This window comes from Xiphophorus couchianus, chromosome 18 (genome assembly GCF_001444195.1).
Source record: "Xiphophorus couchianus chromosome 18, X_couchianus-1.0, whole genome shotgun sequence".
NCBI lineage: Eukaryota > Metazoa > Chordata > Actinopteri > Cyprinodontiformes > Poeciliidae > Xiphophorus > Xiphophorus couchianus.
The window spans coordinates 23513621-23529428 of record NC_040245.1 but is presented as its reverse complement, the minus strand read 5'-3'; the positions used below and the strand labels follow the sequence as shown (position 1 = coordinate 23529428).

The following is a 15808-nucleotide window of genomic DNA, read 5'->3' as shown; positions in this document are numbered from 1 at the left end:
ATTCATCTGCTTGAATCAAGACAGAGTTCGCGACCTAAAATTTCTAGATATTTGCGGAAAATGTTATGAAATTCTAAATATTTTTACAACAAAACCTTAACTCACAACAGCTTGTATAATAATCATTTTGAATTCTAGGCCTCTTTGTCTTGAATATAAGGAACGGTTTCCAAAACTAAATGCAGATTCTGTGAAGCACATTGGCAAACTTAAAAAAAAAAACACAACAAAATAGAATAAAATCAAACAACTAAGTAGCTCCACCTGAATGTAAAGAGAACAAAAGGGGAGGAAAAATGCACCTTTATTTTTGGAATACGTCTTCAGTCGGTATTTCAAAAAACAGATGAGTAAAATGTTAAAATCAAATAGTTATGTGGCAAAACACATAAAAAGCACTTCATTTAAATAGAAAGCATAAACTCCACAAAATCTTGTATTTCCATCATTTGACTGATAATTAGATTTCTGTCCTTTACAAAAAACAAACAGAAAATAACCAAAGAGTTTATTTTTTCTATTCTTATCCAGACTGGATGAATGATCAAAGCTACGTTCAAGGTTTCCCAGAGTTTCCAAGGCTGTGTCAGAACCTTTAACTATACGCTTTCCCATAACATGACAACAATAATTCGGTTCTAATATTTTAAATGCAATAAACCAGCCTTGGGAGCAAAATTCTTTCAAACGTTTTATGGGAAAGACTGAATTTAGTCCGACATCATGAGAAATGTGGTTTTGTCACAGCAATGTGACAACTGAATAAAAGTTGGTGGGAAAAAGAAAAACACAAAATGAATCCAAAGTTTTAAAAAAATAAAGCCAGAAGTAAATGTGAATAAAAAATATGGGTGTATTTAAGACTTTTTTTGGACAGCAAAAAACTCAAGTCTTGTCAAAAAGAGAACACATTTCTTTTTCATAAATAAGTGTATTTGCTTTATTAAATCATATTCCATGTAGTGTTTTTAAAAAAAAAACAGAGTTTGGGCTGTATAAATAATAAAAATATAGATGTACAAAAACCCGTTTTAGAACATGAGAGTATTCACTCTGACATGTCTGAACCTATCAGGTTAAATGAACAGAGCAAAGATAAAATCTGACACATCAGTCACTGAGCCGTTTTCCTTCATGAACCCTGGACTGCAGCTGCCAATTTAAATGTGAGCTAAATAAAAGCAGACTGTCTGAACCACGGTAACTCTTTCCAATCGACCCAAAGCAAGCCAAACGAAGGAGCATGGATGGTTTCAATTCACATGACGTCTTTTTATTTACAGCCGGTTGTGGATGGCAAATTGCTGGACATTTAACTTTAGTGACGAATCTAAATGCATGAGAAAATAGGTGTAAAAATATACATTTACGTAATAAAAATATCTGTACTTGCGGCAGAATGTACTGTTTAAATTTCTGACAAAACCAACCCTTTTATCTAAGCAAACTCAGAGGGGGAAAAATGAACAAGATTAAAAAATATTTCTAAAATGATCTTATTGACATTCATGACAATCCTTACAACATACTACAGAAGCTTTCACTTTTTTATTTAGTCCAAGTATCAATGAGGTTTTCTTTAATAATTGGTGACTTCCTGTTTCCCTGGGACATGAATATGATATAAAACAGAGGTCTATTTTTTTTCCAGTCACTTTTCAAATGGCAAGAGCGCACACCGTTTGAGCGAAGCAGGTGTGTATTGAACATTAATAGTCAGGAAATGGCTTGAAAGACAAACATATATTCACATAAAATTGCTTGTATTTACAGAAAGAACAGTAAGTGAAAACTTCAGCAGCGACAAACAAAGCAGAATAAGAACCGAAGTTTAAAGCTTGGAATAAAACAGCTGCTGAGGAACAGTGCCAAGAAGTGACATGTTGGCACTATTTACAACAGGGTGTGTGATGGAGGATGTACCTCATATAATGATTTTGTGTAACTCAGATGTAGCAACAAAAAAAAAAACAACCTTAGAGTCCTTATTATAAATGTCGCGACGCCACGCTGCCCCTCACAGAGGTGTTTGCAGCTTTCTCTCGCTCTTTAAACAACTCCATCTCAATCTTTGCCTGGATTTTTTCCCAGTCCACTTCAACCTGAAGGAGAGGAAAGAAAGTTGGATCAAATTAGACAATATTAATTAGTGAGAATAGAAAGCAGAGCTTTTAGGAAACAGGCATTCAATTAAAGGTGATAAAAAACGTACTCTTTCCATTTCAAAATTGACTGAAAGCTGCATAACTGAGGCACCTACATACATGTGCCTTCATCAGGGATTTCAACCTGAATCTGAAACAGCATGGAGGTTACAATTTCAAAACCTTAAATAAAGCTTCTACCAACAGGGTTCCTACAAGTTTTATATTTAAGATTTACATATTTATTTCTATCAGATTCATAACAATGGACATTTAAGTACAAAAAAGTGCTTCCTTTTGTCTTTTATTTTCTGTCAACCATAAAACAACACATTGTGACAAACAACAATGGAAGCTCCGGTTACTAAACTAGGTCATGTAGGTGTTTACATTTCAACTATTTAGTAAATTGAGGGAACTCCATTTTGCCTAAGCTAGGCCAAAAAAAAAGTTATTTACTTAAAAGGACAGAGTTAGTAGAGCGCAATCTGTTCCAATTTCGTAACCTGCACTAAATCGGTTTATTCAACACCACGGAACGTACCCCTTCGGAGTACTGCAGGAATCTCTTGTTGGTCTCCTTCCTGCCAAACGTCTGCAGGAACTTCCCCCTGTAAGCCAGCACAGTGTCCACGTGGGTTTTGTGTTTGACCGCCAGCTCCAGAGCCCTGAACCCAAAGCCACACAAAAAACCAGGAAACATGCTTAATACTAACGTTAAAAACAAACTTTAGGTCAAATTTGTGTCGTTTTCATACAACATCCTTAAAAAATATAATAGATTTGAGGACAAATATCATATTTTAGAGTATTTAAAGAGGTCTGCCTCATCTGGAATGCCAGAGGTGGACGGATTATTGCTGTCCATAGGACATGTACGGTTTTCTTGATTGAAAATGGGTTCTGTGTGCCATCAGTGTGTAATTGGAAATAATAATAAAAAAAGAAACACACAGTCAAGCTCAAAATTATCCACACCCCTTACTGGGCCTGTCTCAATAACAGATTTTGCTGGAAGATAAATTCTCCCAGTAATTTTTGCGATGAATGATAATAAAACTGCAAAGGTAAAGAGGTAAAAACGCTAATGATGATAATGCTCTTTAATACATGCATCTAAAAACTGAAGAGCTACCTGTTCCAGTTGAAAAGGTCAATATTCACTTGTATAGCCTGATAGATGAGACCAGACTGAAGGAGAGTTGCTTCAGCTTCCTGGACATGACCACTGAACATCAGCATGTGGGCCAGCGACGACTCCTTAGACGGCTGCTCTTTAATAAAGTTGATGTACTGGACTCTTGGTAACTTAAAAAAACAAAAAACAAAAACAGATGTAATGTAATCACTGAAATACCTCACCTCTTTGACTTACGTTATTTGTTATAGTCATTTTAGGTGAAAACCGTCTCAGTTTTCAATGTACGCTCCTGATCCAAACTGAAGACCAGGACGAGACGTGCAGGCATTTCGCATTTAATGCTGCTAAATCAGTTAAGTTAATGTTCAAAATACAAGAAGAAGAAACGGGAACAAGAGAAAACGAGTGTCTAGTTTACTGAAAATGACATTTAAACAAATCACCCTAAACAGAAGTAAAAGTGTCAAAAACATTATCAGTAGTGTCCCACAGCTCTCACATCTCTTTAAAATTTGCTTGGAATTGAATAAAAATACTCTTTATTGCCTCGCAGTGGGGAAAGTCAGGTGTCACAGCAGCAAGAAAAAGGTAAAAACAAAAAAAAAAACAAAAACTGATTTTTGTGAAGTTTTTACATTTTTTTATCCATTTGAACAGCTGATGAACTAAATGTAGTTTAATTTGTCAGATTCCTCTTTTGCTGAGGTTCTTACCTCCCCAATAGCAGCATAGGCCATTTCCGCTGTGTTCAGGTCTCTGTTTGCCATCGCCATGCCGGCAAGACACGCCCACAAAGACTGGTCCTACAGGAGGAAGAGAAAACGGACCATCTTTTAACGACAGCATAGGTCTCACAGTTCATTTTAATGTCCTGATGGAGCAAAAATATTATTTAAATTTTATTTTAAGAGGAAGGTAAAGAGATAAAATTTCTTTTTCAAGGACAAAGAGGACCCATTATAGACATAAATTCATAAGGAGAAATAGAGATTTTTGAGAATCTGCTCACTGTATACTTGGAGAAAAATAAAAGATGTAAGTTGATGAAAAGACTGTTTTTGTGCAGACAAATACAAAACACTATGAATTTACACAATATTAAAAAAGAAATAATAGAAGTTGAAAAATTCAAAACTCGCTGTGAACTTAGACGGCTGCTCTTTAATAAAGTTGATGTACAGCACTCTTGGTAACAGTGCAGTTGCCTTTCTTTAAAGGCTTCAGCTTTAATTTCTTTAAAGCTGAAGCCTCTAGTTGCCTGCTTCCTACTTTAAATAATCACTCCTGGAGAGCCAAAGCAACTGTAAATTAACAATAAATAATAATTACCGTGGTCAAAAATGGGGTCAAAATTTCAAAATAGTTTATTTCAACTTTCATTTTTTTAACATTTCTTTTAATTGCCTTTTTCTTCCTGACAGAAGAAAGCACCATCACAACTTTTTTGTGTTTGAATTTTTTTTATTGAATCCAGTCAGATCTTATGAACACCACGTATATATTTTTTACATTTCAGAATCCCATGCTTCCTAAAGTCATGAGATTGAGCATTGCAGAAAAACTTGAAAAACAATAAAGATCCTTCATGTAGCACAGACACTTGCTAATGTAAACAAAAACTCCACCAGTTTATCTTGCGGCGCTGCATTAATTGAAAACTCCGGTTGAGCAAACTACACTTCAGAGGAGATGCACCCTGCATGTCCTCCTGTAATCCGTGTCCGTTACTATGACAAAGGCCTCTAACTGGAAACCACAGCAGTAAACAAATAACACGGACAGGCACTGGGTGACGTCATAAACGTGCCACAGCTTCATGAGAAAGCACAATTTCAAGGAAGGCATTATTTTGGGGGATTGGGGGCAATTCCCCAAAATGTCAAATCTGGGTAACATGATGTCATGGACTACATGTCATGTTTGTACACATTAGCTCCTATATGACGGATGTTTACTGACAACAACAACTGGGGTTCTGAGAAAAGCCACGCTGCCACCAAGCGCTTACCAGAACTGGAGGAGGAGGGGTCAGAGGAAAACCTCTTAAATCTGGTGAGTCTCTCTCCATCTCCTCTGCTACACCCTTCGCTCGCTTATGCTTGTCCCTTTTTATGGCTGTGGTTACTGCATCATCTCCCCGGCAGAGCGCGGTTTTAGATTCCCCCCCTCCTTTCGTGTGCCCGAGTGCATACGCCTGGAGAGTCTTAAATTCGTACAGCAAAGCGTGTATTTATGAGTGAAGTCTTGGGGGATTTGATCCGGTAAATGCTGTCACCAGGCTAATTGCGGGCTAATTCAACCCTGCTGTTCTGCTCTCGTAAACCTGTTCACTACCTTCCATCGCAGACTTTGTCAAGCCGTCTTATACGTGCATGGCTTTGGGAAAAAAGTGCCAACACCCTTTAGCTTTTTAGAATGTGATCTCAAGTTACATTCAAACACTTTAATGCCTTTTATTGTGATTTTAAAACACAACAGAGCATGATTGAGAAGTAGGAGGAAAAAGAATAAAATTTTTAAAGAATAAATTAAACTTTTAAAAGTTTGGCTTGCATTTAGGCTTTGCAAATCTGTGGCTAGGCCTGTCACGATAAACGATAAATCAATTAATCGTATGATAAATTAAAACTATCAATGTCATTTTAATTATCGGGTTTATCGTCTCTTCCAGCCTTTTTCTCTTTCTGTTGATGACACTGAATGAAAAAAGGCTAAACTCCGGTTCTCTCCACTGACCCTCCCTTCCTCATGCGTTAGTATAAAGCTCAGCGCACAAGACACGATCTTAGAGTTGTCGGCCCATTTTCAAAACCTGAGAGACCACACATTGGTATAATCCTTGGTATAACGGTTCGTTCCTGCCGTGTGGTGTCCAACAATGGGCACAAAATAATGGCTACTAGTCCAGTTAACTAATTTTAAAACCAGGCATTAATCAATGCTTTACTGCAATCTACCGCCAATGCATGTGGCTAGTGTCAGTCCTAACTGAATGAAAATCATTATTTTATTTATGTCACGTTAACGAAGAACAGCTGAAAAGTTACCAGGTTTAATCAACTGCGGTAGCAATTTCGCTCCAACTCCTACCCTTGTCATTTCTATATTCTTTGCGCAAAATGTTGAATAAACATTAATGTTGTTTCCACATATCATCTCCAATGTCCGCTGGACTTCGGGTTGCACCGTGTCAGCTGTTTGGGATTCCAAAGCCCAGAGGAGAATCCCGCTTTCTGATTGGCTGCCTGTCACATTCAACAGGCTGTGCCCTGATTTGGATCGGAGCGGCAACGACGATCTACCGTAACACACCACACACTACAGGATGATCTGTTATGAAATCGCAAGCGACAATCTTTTGTCGATTGAAGATTGGAAAATCGGGGCAAAAAATCGTGTAGTGTGAACTATTGCATCAGGTAGTCGATGTGCCCATTTTCTCTATTTAAATCTAATTATTACTGAAGGGCAACATAATATACAGACTTCATAATCTTTTGGTTGAATGCAGTATTTATTTCCACTTTGGCTTTATGTTGTTTAGTTTTTTTTTTCCAAGTGAGTTTTTTGTTAATGGAGACTGAGAATCCATTTTATTTTTGTTTTTGGTTGTTTTGTTTATTTTGTTTATCAGTTCCAGTGTTAAATATTCTTTTGAAAATAAAGTGTATCTATCTTTGGCAGGAAATCGCATGCATTATTACGTCATTTCCATTAAATCAGTGTAAAAAGGTCTTCAAACAATATTATCGTTTATCGCAATAATTTTTGAGACAATTAATCGCTCAGCAAAATTTGTTATCATAACAGGTCTATCTGTGGCCTGTCACAGTTTCTCGGCTGTATTTATGTCTGAAATTTGACAGGTCAATTTTAACAAATGAATATGAAATGTACTTTTTGTCACCTTTCCCTACTCCTCAGCTTAGACAAAATGCTACGTCTTAGAAGGTTTTCATTTTTAGCTCACGTCAATAATTGGTTACACTAAATTTTATTTATGGGCTTCAAAGTAAATAGCAGGTAAACCCTATATACGTCACACTTTACGCTCCCAGATTTCTATTTGTAAAAAAATAGCCAAGAAGTGGCTATTTTACTATCTCTCCTAAGAGGAGAAATAACAAAGCTGTCAGAAAAATTTCTTTATTTAAACAATAAACAAACGATATCGGAGAAGTGTTAATATCTTACTTTGGCGAAGCGGCAGAGACGGAGTGCATCCTCCCAGCGTGCGGAGGTGCTGTACTCATGCAGGAGAGTTGAATAAAGCGGGACGCTGCTGTATACCAACGAGCCGTCTCCTTGGCGCAGCGTCACCTTGGTGCCAACGTAGCTCAGGATGTGAGGTGCATGGCTAAACTCGCTTCGCACAGACATAAACACACATAACAGGTAAAATCAGAGCAAACAAACATCATATCTTCATATTTTTTTAATGTATAACTCAGGTAGCCTATGTTTGTAAAATACTGAGAGTGGAAATGGCAAAAGATGCTCATGTGGAAAGTATAAAGGGTTCAGCAACATACAAGGGACTATCGGTTCTGACTCCATAAAAATGATGACAGTAATATTGAAATGCAAGAGAACATCCAGCGGGAGGCGTTACAATAACTCTGACCAACATTTATTTAAAGACGGTGGTCTATCCCAGCTTCACATTTTGCACCAACAACACATCGGTTACAAAATGAGATTGACCTAGATTGAAAGGTCTTTATTTAAGCAAAATGGAAACTGGTCACAGTTAGACAGACCATAAATGGGGTTAAATTCAGAGTAATCCTGGAAGAAAACCTGTTAGAGTTTGATAAAAACTTGAGACAGGGGCAGAGGCTCATCTTTCAGCAGAAAAAACTACTTTAAACATACAGGCAAAATTGGAATGGTTTGCATCAGAGCATATTCATGATTGATGTTTGTAGACGCTCGATGTTCACTTTGACTGAACTTCAATGATTTGGCAAAAACAAACGGGGTCAAAATGTCAGTCAAGATGTTCAAGGCAGGTAGGGATGCTTCCATGAAGCATGGACTTCATGACTGAATACAGTTAGATGGACTCTTTATAAATTAGACAGCACGCCCAAAGCGGCCATCTTGTTTAACAAGCGTATTTTACAGCTTCTATTTATTTGTGATGTTGAATTCCAGCTAACTTCATGATGGGCTGTGAGGAGTTTTAATTTTTCAATGACAAATACGTCATAATATTACAAGAATACAGTCGTAGTAACTCGAGAATGAAGTTGTACGACATTAAAGTTGATGTAATGCGAGAATAAGGTGTTAATATTAGCAGAATAAATATTAGATGAATGACGTTCTAATTTTACGCAAACTCCAAAACAAAAAAAAACAACAAGAACAGATAAAGAAAAGATGATATATTATGTTTTACCGCATCAAAACAACTGAGAATATTTTGAAAAAAGAACCACTCGAATTGGGCCATTTGTGTTAGATCTCAAAACTAGAAGCTTTTTCTTCCCGTCAAAATTATGTTTTTTTTGTATTTATTTATTTCAAGATGTTCTGGGAAAATTGCATCTTTATTATTCTAACACTATGACAATATTCTCATAATTTAAAAAAATGTACGCAGCCTGATCCTAATACTCTGTCGTTCAACTCACAGAAGGGATGATTGAAATAAAAGCCACTTTTTGGATATGTTTTCTGTCATTGTAATTTCTTTATTATTGGTTTTTTAATAGCAAGAAAAACATCTATTAAAATCAGAATCTGTTATGAAAAAAATCAAACATTTTATTTTTAAGGCACATTGCCTTAAAATGCACATTTTTATGTGAGCTAACTGAAGGCAAAACTCAAGGCAAACCTCGTGCATGCCACACTTTTCATTGTTTCTATTTGGAAGAAATTTGGTAAACCATTCATTGTAACCAACTTTATTTTGGTTAGTCGCATAATATCTCAATAAAATAAAGATGTCCTAAAGAGTATGACTGCACTGTACATTTGATATAAAACTGCAAACCACCTTATATTCACCACACTTTTCTTCCAGGCTGCTTGAAAAACATTAAATATTTTCGGCTCACTCTGCGGTTTCGGTGCAGACCACAGAGATGATCGAGCGCCGTGATGTTGGCGTAGGCGCCTGAGAAGCCGCCTGGGTCAAATCAGTTATCGTTGCTGAGTCAGAAGTTTGCTTTGGAGAGAAGATGGCTTCCACCTGCCTCTCAGCTGACATCTATTCGTCCCTTAAGATCAGCGCAGGAAATGTGCAAAAGTGGTTTAAGAGAGATCGTTCGGACTGCCTGCTTGCCGGCAAACTGCCTGAACCCCTCCTGTGCTGCCTGAAGCTGACGACTTTTCAGCAGGAAGATTTGCACACAGCAACCACTGCTCATAAAAACCAAAGGTAATAAGGTCATGTGTGCTGTAACCCATGGAATATGCTCGAAATAAGATGAATTTTACTTCTTGTGAATTACTTTACAAATAGGGCTGCAGCTAACAATTATTTTAGTAATCGATTAATCCATAGATTGTACCGACGATTAATCGGTTAATCTGATTTATGATACGACATATTCATTTAACCAACTTAAGCATTTTTATGTAACTTTTGAAATAAGTTAAAATATGCAAATAAACAAGTAATTCAATTCATTTTTTAAATAACAAAATAAACATTTTATTGCCTAAAATGCAATACCATAGAATTCCTTTGGTGAATCTGAACTGAGTGAAGCTAAAACTACGCCACTTGAGTAGTTCTGGCTAAAGGATACGTAGAGACAAAGGTGTTTTTATGTTAAATGCAAAATGATACTATATACTTTTTGTACAAATTAAGCTACTGCTCTGAATATGTTGTTTTTTTCACCAAATTACTTTTTTTTGAGTCTGCACACTCCATTTAACAAGTAATCGTTTACTACATTAGTTGACAATTATTTCAATAATCGATCAATCGTGGTTAATCTGATTAATCTACTTTACAACTCTTAAAAATATCCCAGTTGAGAACTGTAAGGTGACTGAGTTTGGACGTTTGTTCCATATAGTGTCTGCAATATAATCTGTGAAAGATTACCTGCCATCCTTTAAGTAAATGGTTCTTGGAAGCAGTTCCTTGTCAGTGAAGACGACGCTTGGATAGTACCACACCGTGAACTGAATATCTTGGATTCCACATAAGATGTTAGCGGAATCGTTCCATGCCATGCTGTGAACCATGCTGCCTGCAAGACAGTGCGCATGTAAACACTTCAGTCTTCAGCAGTTGTCTACAGAGAGGGAGAAGAAGGAGTTCTTGCTAGCTTTTCTCACCGATTTTGCAGATTTTGGGCTCCTTCCCTAAATGATGCACTGAGGTCAAGTGCAGGTCACGGTTCTTGTCAATCAGAGCGATTTTCCTTTCTGTGGACGGGCCACACTGGTCTAAAGCTATCTCCAGCACCTCCAGCTGCTCAAAAACAGACACAAAAGAAAAAGTGCATACGAGAGAGGTAAAAGACTCCCAAGTGTGACCACTTGTATATACAAAACAAAGAGAAGATGGTTTTAACCTCCCAGCCTAAATGCATAAGAGATCCAGTAGAATTTTTTTTTCCCCCTCTTAATTCCTGTTTTAGGATTTTGGCTTTAAAATCTCTATATTTGGAAGTGTCTTTGAGTCATCTTCCAAATATGAGTTCATTTATGTTTCAATACAGACATTCACTTCTGTCATAAACCTTTCATATAAATAAATCAGCCAAAGGTTTGGGCACACCAAGCCCATTGATTCTGAAAGAGTAATGAAGTGTGCCCACAATTTTGACAGGTACAAATACACTGTACTACCTCCCAAGTTCATATGCGTAATATGGAAAAAAATGGAACATTGCTTATAAAGTCACATAAAAAGGATGTTGGGATTTTCCTTTACAATTTCTTTTAGTGGGTCTCTCCACTAAAGAAATTGAAAATTGCAAAATTCATAATACTGAATTTCACAAGCCACATTGCTTTATAGTGCAGCATATTACTATAAAAACCTTCCAAGTGTGGATACGAGCGTAAGAATTCGAATGTTCGCCCCTCAAGTTGTGGTTTTCATATTTCCCATTAGACGCTTGAATTTCAGGATGATGGCCATTTTTCAAGATGGCCTCCGTTTCTGAGCCTTTTAAACGAATGATTGTCATAAAACGTTATGCATTTTCATGTCTTGGATGAACTTTGTCACATCATATGTTTTCTACAAGTCATCCTACTCATAAAACTTTAAAGAAATACCATGTAGCACAAGTAAGGACTTTGCTGTTCACGAGTCTCACACCATTCATCAACTGGAAGAAAATGAAAATGACACAGAAAGTGACAGTCATCTTCGTGGTTAGCATCAGCTAATTTGTTTAGCATTAGCTTCTGCTATTTTTTATCCGTTTAGAATTAGCTTCTGGCGTTCCTGAAAATGTTTAGCATTAGCTTCTGCTAATTGTTTAACAAGCTTAGCAGTTTAGCGTGGGTCAGATATTAGTTTAACTGTTCAATACAGAAATTTGTGCTTATTTACCTATAGATGAAGACGATTTCCTTGAATAGTATGAAATATTTATGTGGTATCAAACTACAGTATGAAGATATAACAACTCACAATTTCAGAATAATGAAATGAACTATGAGAACATAAAACTAAATGTTTAGACACAGTCTCTTGTTGTTAAATCAACTTGATGAACTTTAATTTCCGAGATTAAACCTAAACAATTTACTAGTACTAGACTTTTCTTGCATTTTCAAGGCAGCTGGTTAACTTTTATTTTCAAATTAAACCATCTTCTAATGTTTTGCACTCTCAACTTCAGATTTACAGAAAACACATAACATCCTGATGCAAACACTGTAAGACCTCGTCTATATGAAAATAATTTCCAAACGCAACTGGTAGCCAAAGAAAGACAGTAAAATGGGGTTAATGTGCATTCTTCAGCTTCCGTTAAGAACTCACCGAGTATATACTGACTCCATCATTTTACTCTATAATTGTATCAGGTAGTTAATAATGCCCTGCTGAAACTGTAATAGCAGGTTAAAAAGGTTTTAAGTTTGTAAAGACACAGCTGGACTAGCGATGGTTGTTGGAGGGGTCTACAGTAAGCACAACAAATGAGCCGGATTTGTGTGAAAGCTGTAAGGCAGGGTGTCCAGAGATTAGGAGGGAGTTGTATCAAAGCCAATGTGGACATGACCACACACGAAGGAAAGATCTAACTTGCAAAACTTTAAAAAAAAAAAAAAAAAAAAAAACCCTAATATGTGGCAATGCGGGTGTGAAGGGATAACAAGGTGGTCATTTATTCTTGTTTTCAACACCTTCCTGGAAGTACAATTCTGAAAATAAAGAGGTTAATTTTCCAAGATCTCATAAGCTTTGATTCGTCCTGGGTGAAGGTTTAATAAAAATCGTGTAAATAATAACAATAGCAGAAAAACTGCATTGTGCAGATATGCTTACTCTATCAAATTTATTAATTTGATGCACATATGCGCTTTTACGGGGCATCCGAGCTGCTCTGGGCAGTTTCCAAGTCAGACAAATGCAACACAATGTGGTGAAAAAGCATTTTCCCCCTTTAAGATGTTTTCTGTTTTGCTTTTTCCGATACATTCAGTGAGCTTAAATAGAATCTGTCTGGCACAAATACTATCTGGTATTTGTGTTTCTCTACATCTTACTATTTTAATCGGCAACATGTAATCTACTTTATGCTAAGTTATATAAATAGCTAAAAAAAAAAAAAAACTTAATTAAGGTTTTGAAGTGGCCTACTCAAAGGCTGGGCTTGAACTTGACTAAGAGGATGTGGCCTGGCTTTAAATATGACATTTTATAAAAATAAAAACAAACAGTTGGTTTGGTAAATGTTCGTTGATTAAAAAGACAGAAAAAGAATAGCCCACCTTGTGAGTCAATGGCTTCCCATCACTGAGGGGTTTTCCAGTCATGGCATCAAAGAAAAGGATGACTGATGATGAAAAAAAGAGAGAGAAAAATGTCAGACTAAGTGTTTGGCTTTTAAAAAGTCTGTTTATGGAAGATGTTCCCCAACCTTTTTCATCGCTCTTGTCTCGGATAGCGATTGTATCGTTGCTAAGTGAGACAGCCTGGGCATTTAGAACGTCAGCTCTCATACCCAGAAACTTCGGCGACGATATTAACCGACCCTCATAAGAGAAGGTATACAATCCGGATCCGTCCACGAGCAGAAAATGTCTGGGAAAGGAAGCATGGGAGATATAACATTTGATATAACATTTTCTTGTTATATCACAAGGAGGGATGAAATAGACAGGTTGATAAGATGGTGGAGCAGTAAGAGATAATCAACTGACACATTCAGATCATTTAAAAATGTATTGCATAGTAACAGTCCTAACTTACTGTTAACATCGAATTCAACTGCGATTACAAAATAGTCAGTAATCCATTTAGCTCCATGCTAAGCGTCGGAGATAGCACTGGGGGATTGCATAAGAGCTACTCTATATTAATCTAATTTCCCCCAGTGGTTTCACTCTCAGTCTTATTGTATGACAGGGGCACAGTTAGAGCACACCCTCTCTACGTGTGTGTAAATGCGTGCGGGGGCGTGTGTGTGTGTGTGTGTGTGTAGCTGCTGGCTGATGAGCGGCCAGTGGAGAGTAATGAAGCATTAGGGAAGCAGACAGGCGATCCAGCGGATTGTTCTGTCTCTTGTTGCGCAGCTCATGGAGTTGAAAGGCTCACTTTTCTGCCTGCAGCATGAGGCTGACCGTTCCCTCCTTCAGATCAAAGATGAGTGGAGTATTCCAGTTCCTGGAGCTGGCACAAAAACAAAAAAAAACCCCTCATGACAATCCAAAGTGAGAAAAGTCAGAAAAACATGTTAATGACATGAAGTGTAATTCTGGGAAAATAACAATGTGAAGAAGAAAGGTTCTTCAAATACACCAGGAGAGTAAAATTATCCGCATAAAATGATCATTACAAAAGAACATCTTTAGGAGACATTTGAGTTAGTAGAGCTAATCCAGTGTTTTCTGTACTTATTAATACATGAAGCAACAATTAATCAACCAGACAATATCTGAATTTCATTACACACAGCATTTTGCAATGTAAAGTTTATGACAGGATTAAAAACTGATCTCCCCTCTACCTGCCAAAAACTAAACAAGACGCTTAAGAGCAAATGTCCAAAGAGATTAATCTGCACCAAAAGACATTTAAATCTGTCAAATGCAATTCAGGAGGATGGTTATGGAAGAAACACTGTTATTTTCTGATCCTAAAGAATGAAAGTAAAAGTATAAATAAAAATAAAGTCAAATAATAAAAGAACAAAAATGAATAAAATAACTAATAATTAAGCAAATAAAACAAAAGAATACCACAACACACCACACTCAGTGCAAAAGCCAAATTCAATACGTAGGTAAAATTATAGAACTTGATGAAAGAAAGTAGAACTTGCATTGGGCATCTAGCACAAACTCACTTATTAATTGAAATTAACACATTAAAGTCTACAGAATATAATATCATAAGGTAATATAGTACAATTAATAAAATATAATATAATTTTAAAAAATAATAAATTATTTAATAAATAAGTAAATAAGAATAAGTGCAAAAGCAAACGATTATAAAAAGAAGATCCGGTATTTATGAAAAGAAAGCTAAAAAAAATTGCAAAAGAAAAATAATTAATGAGCATTCCCAAATTCCATATAAAAGATTTTTTTTTTCCTCTTTTTTTTTTTAGGAAGACGATTTTAGTGTTTACGTGTTTTAGTTCAGACTGTTTGGGATTATGAAAAAGTTCTACAAGAGCTGAAGGTTCTGAAGGGCCCATAAAACAGCTACATATGAAACACTGTAATAAATACAATTATTATTTCAAGCAGTATTACAGAACCCAAACTATGAAATATTAAAAACACATAATAGTTTTGTTGTCTTTTAATTCTGAACAAAGATTGCGTTAGCTTTTCTTTCCTCTTTAATACAATTTTGATTTCATATTTCATAGATTCTCTTTTTCCTAATGCGTCAAAGACAGTTCATACTGTCAAAAAGACGATTCTACAGGATCTGACAGTACTAATGGCACATGACAAAAACAAAGCAGAAGGAATCCACTGACTTGTAGACGTAGCACTGGAGGGAAGTGGCAACCACCAGGTGGTCGAACGCCAGAGAGGCTTTGATGACGCGATCTCTGAACTCCAACACGTCTACCGCATCGTTCTGCACATTCCTCACCTGAGGAGAACAGAGAGAAAAGGCCAAAAAAAGGGAAGCACTTTGACTTATGACAAATAAATGGCAAGCATAAACTTTTTATCGCAAGGAAAATATTTACCAATTTAACCTTAAACCATGTAAGCCTAACAGAAAACTGCACAGAAGCATTCAAAGGTCAGAGGAAGAAAACCTTTTTTTCACCTGCATCGATAAATACTTCTTTCCAGTTCCGAGTGAATGAATGAAAGAGCCTTTTCCAGCACCAGGTGAAAG

At 36.5% G+C, this 15808-nt stretch overlaps 1 protein-coding gene across 1 annotated transcript in view; it reads right to left on the bottom strand.

Annotated features, from left to right (window-relative positions):
• Nucleotides 1-915: 915 nt before the first annotated feature.
• ift80 (intraflagellar transport 80 homolog (Chlamydomonas)) overlaps nucleotides 916-15808 on the bottom strand; it is a 52965-nt gene continuing 38072 nt past the window's right edge. Inside the window, exons 10-20 of the mRNA XM_027999604.1 lie at nucleotides 15435-15553; nucleotides 14036-14110; nucleotides 13359-13522; nucleotides 13210-13274; nucleotides 10591-10726; nucleotides 10355-10502; nucleotides 7480-7651; nucleotides 3999-4088; nucleotides 3280-3452; nucleotides 2689-2812; nucleotides 916-2102 (exon numbers count right to left, since the gene is read on the bottom strand). Coding sequence (XP_027855405.1) covers nucleotides 1989-2102; nucleotides 2689-2812; nucleotides 3280-3452; nucleotides 3999-4088; nucleotides 7480-7651; nucleotides 10355-10502; nucleotides 10591-10726; nucleotides 13210-13274; nucleotides 13359-13522; nucleotides 14036-14110; nucleotides 15435-15553 — 1380 coding nt within the window. The 3' untranslated portion in view covers nucleotides 916-1988. The remainder of the gene's footprint in view (nucleotides 2103-2688; nucleotides 2813-3279; nucleotides 3453-3998; nucleotides 4089-7479; nucleotides 7652-10354; nucleotides 10503-10590; nucleotides 10727-13209; nucleotides 13275-13358; nucleotides 13523-14035; nucleotides 14111-15434; nucleotides 15554-15808) is intronic.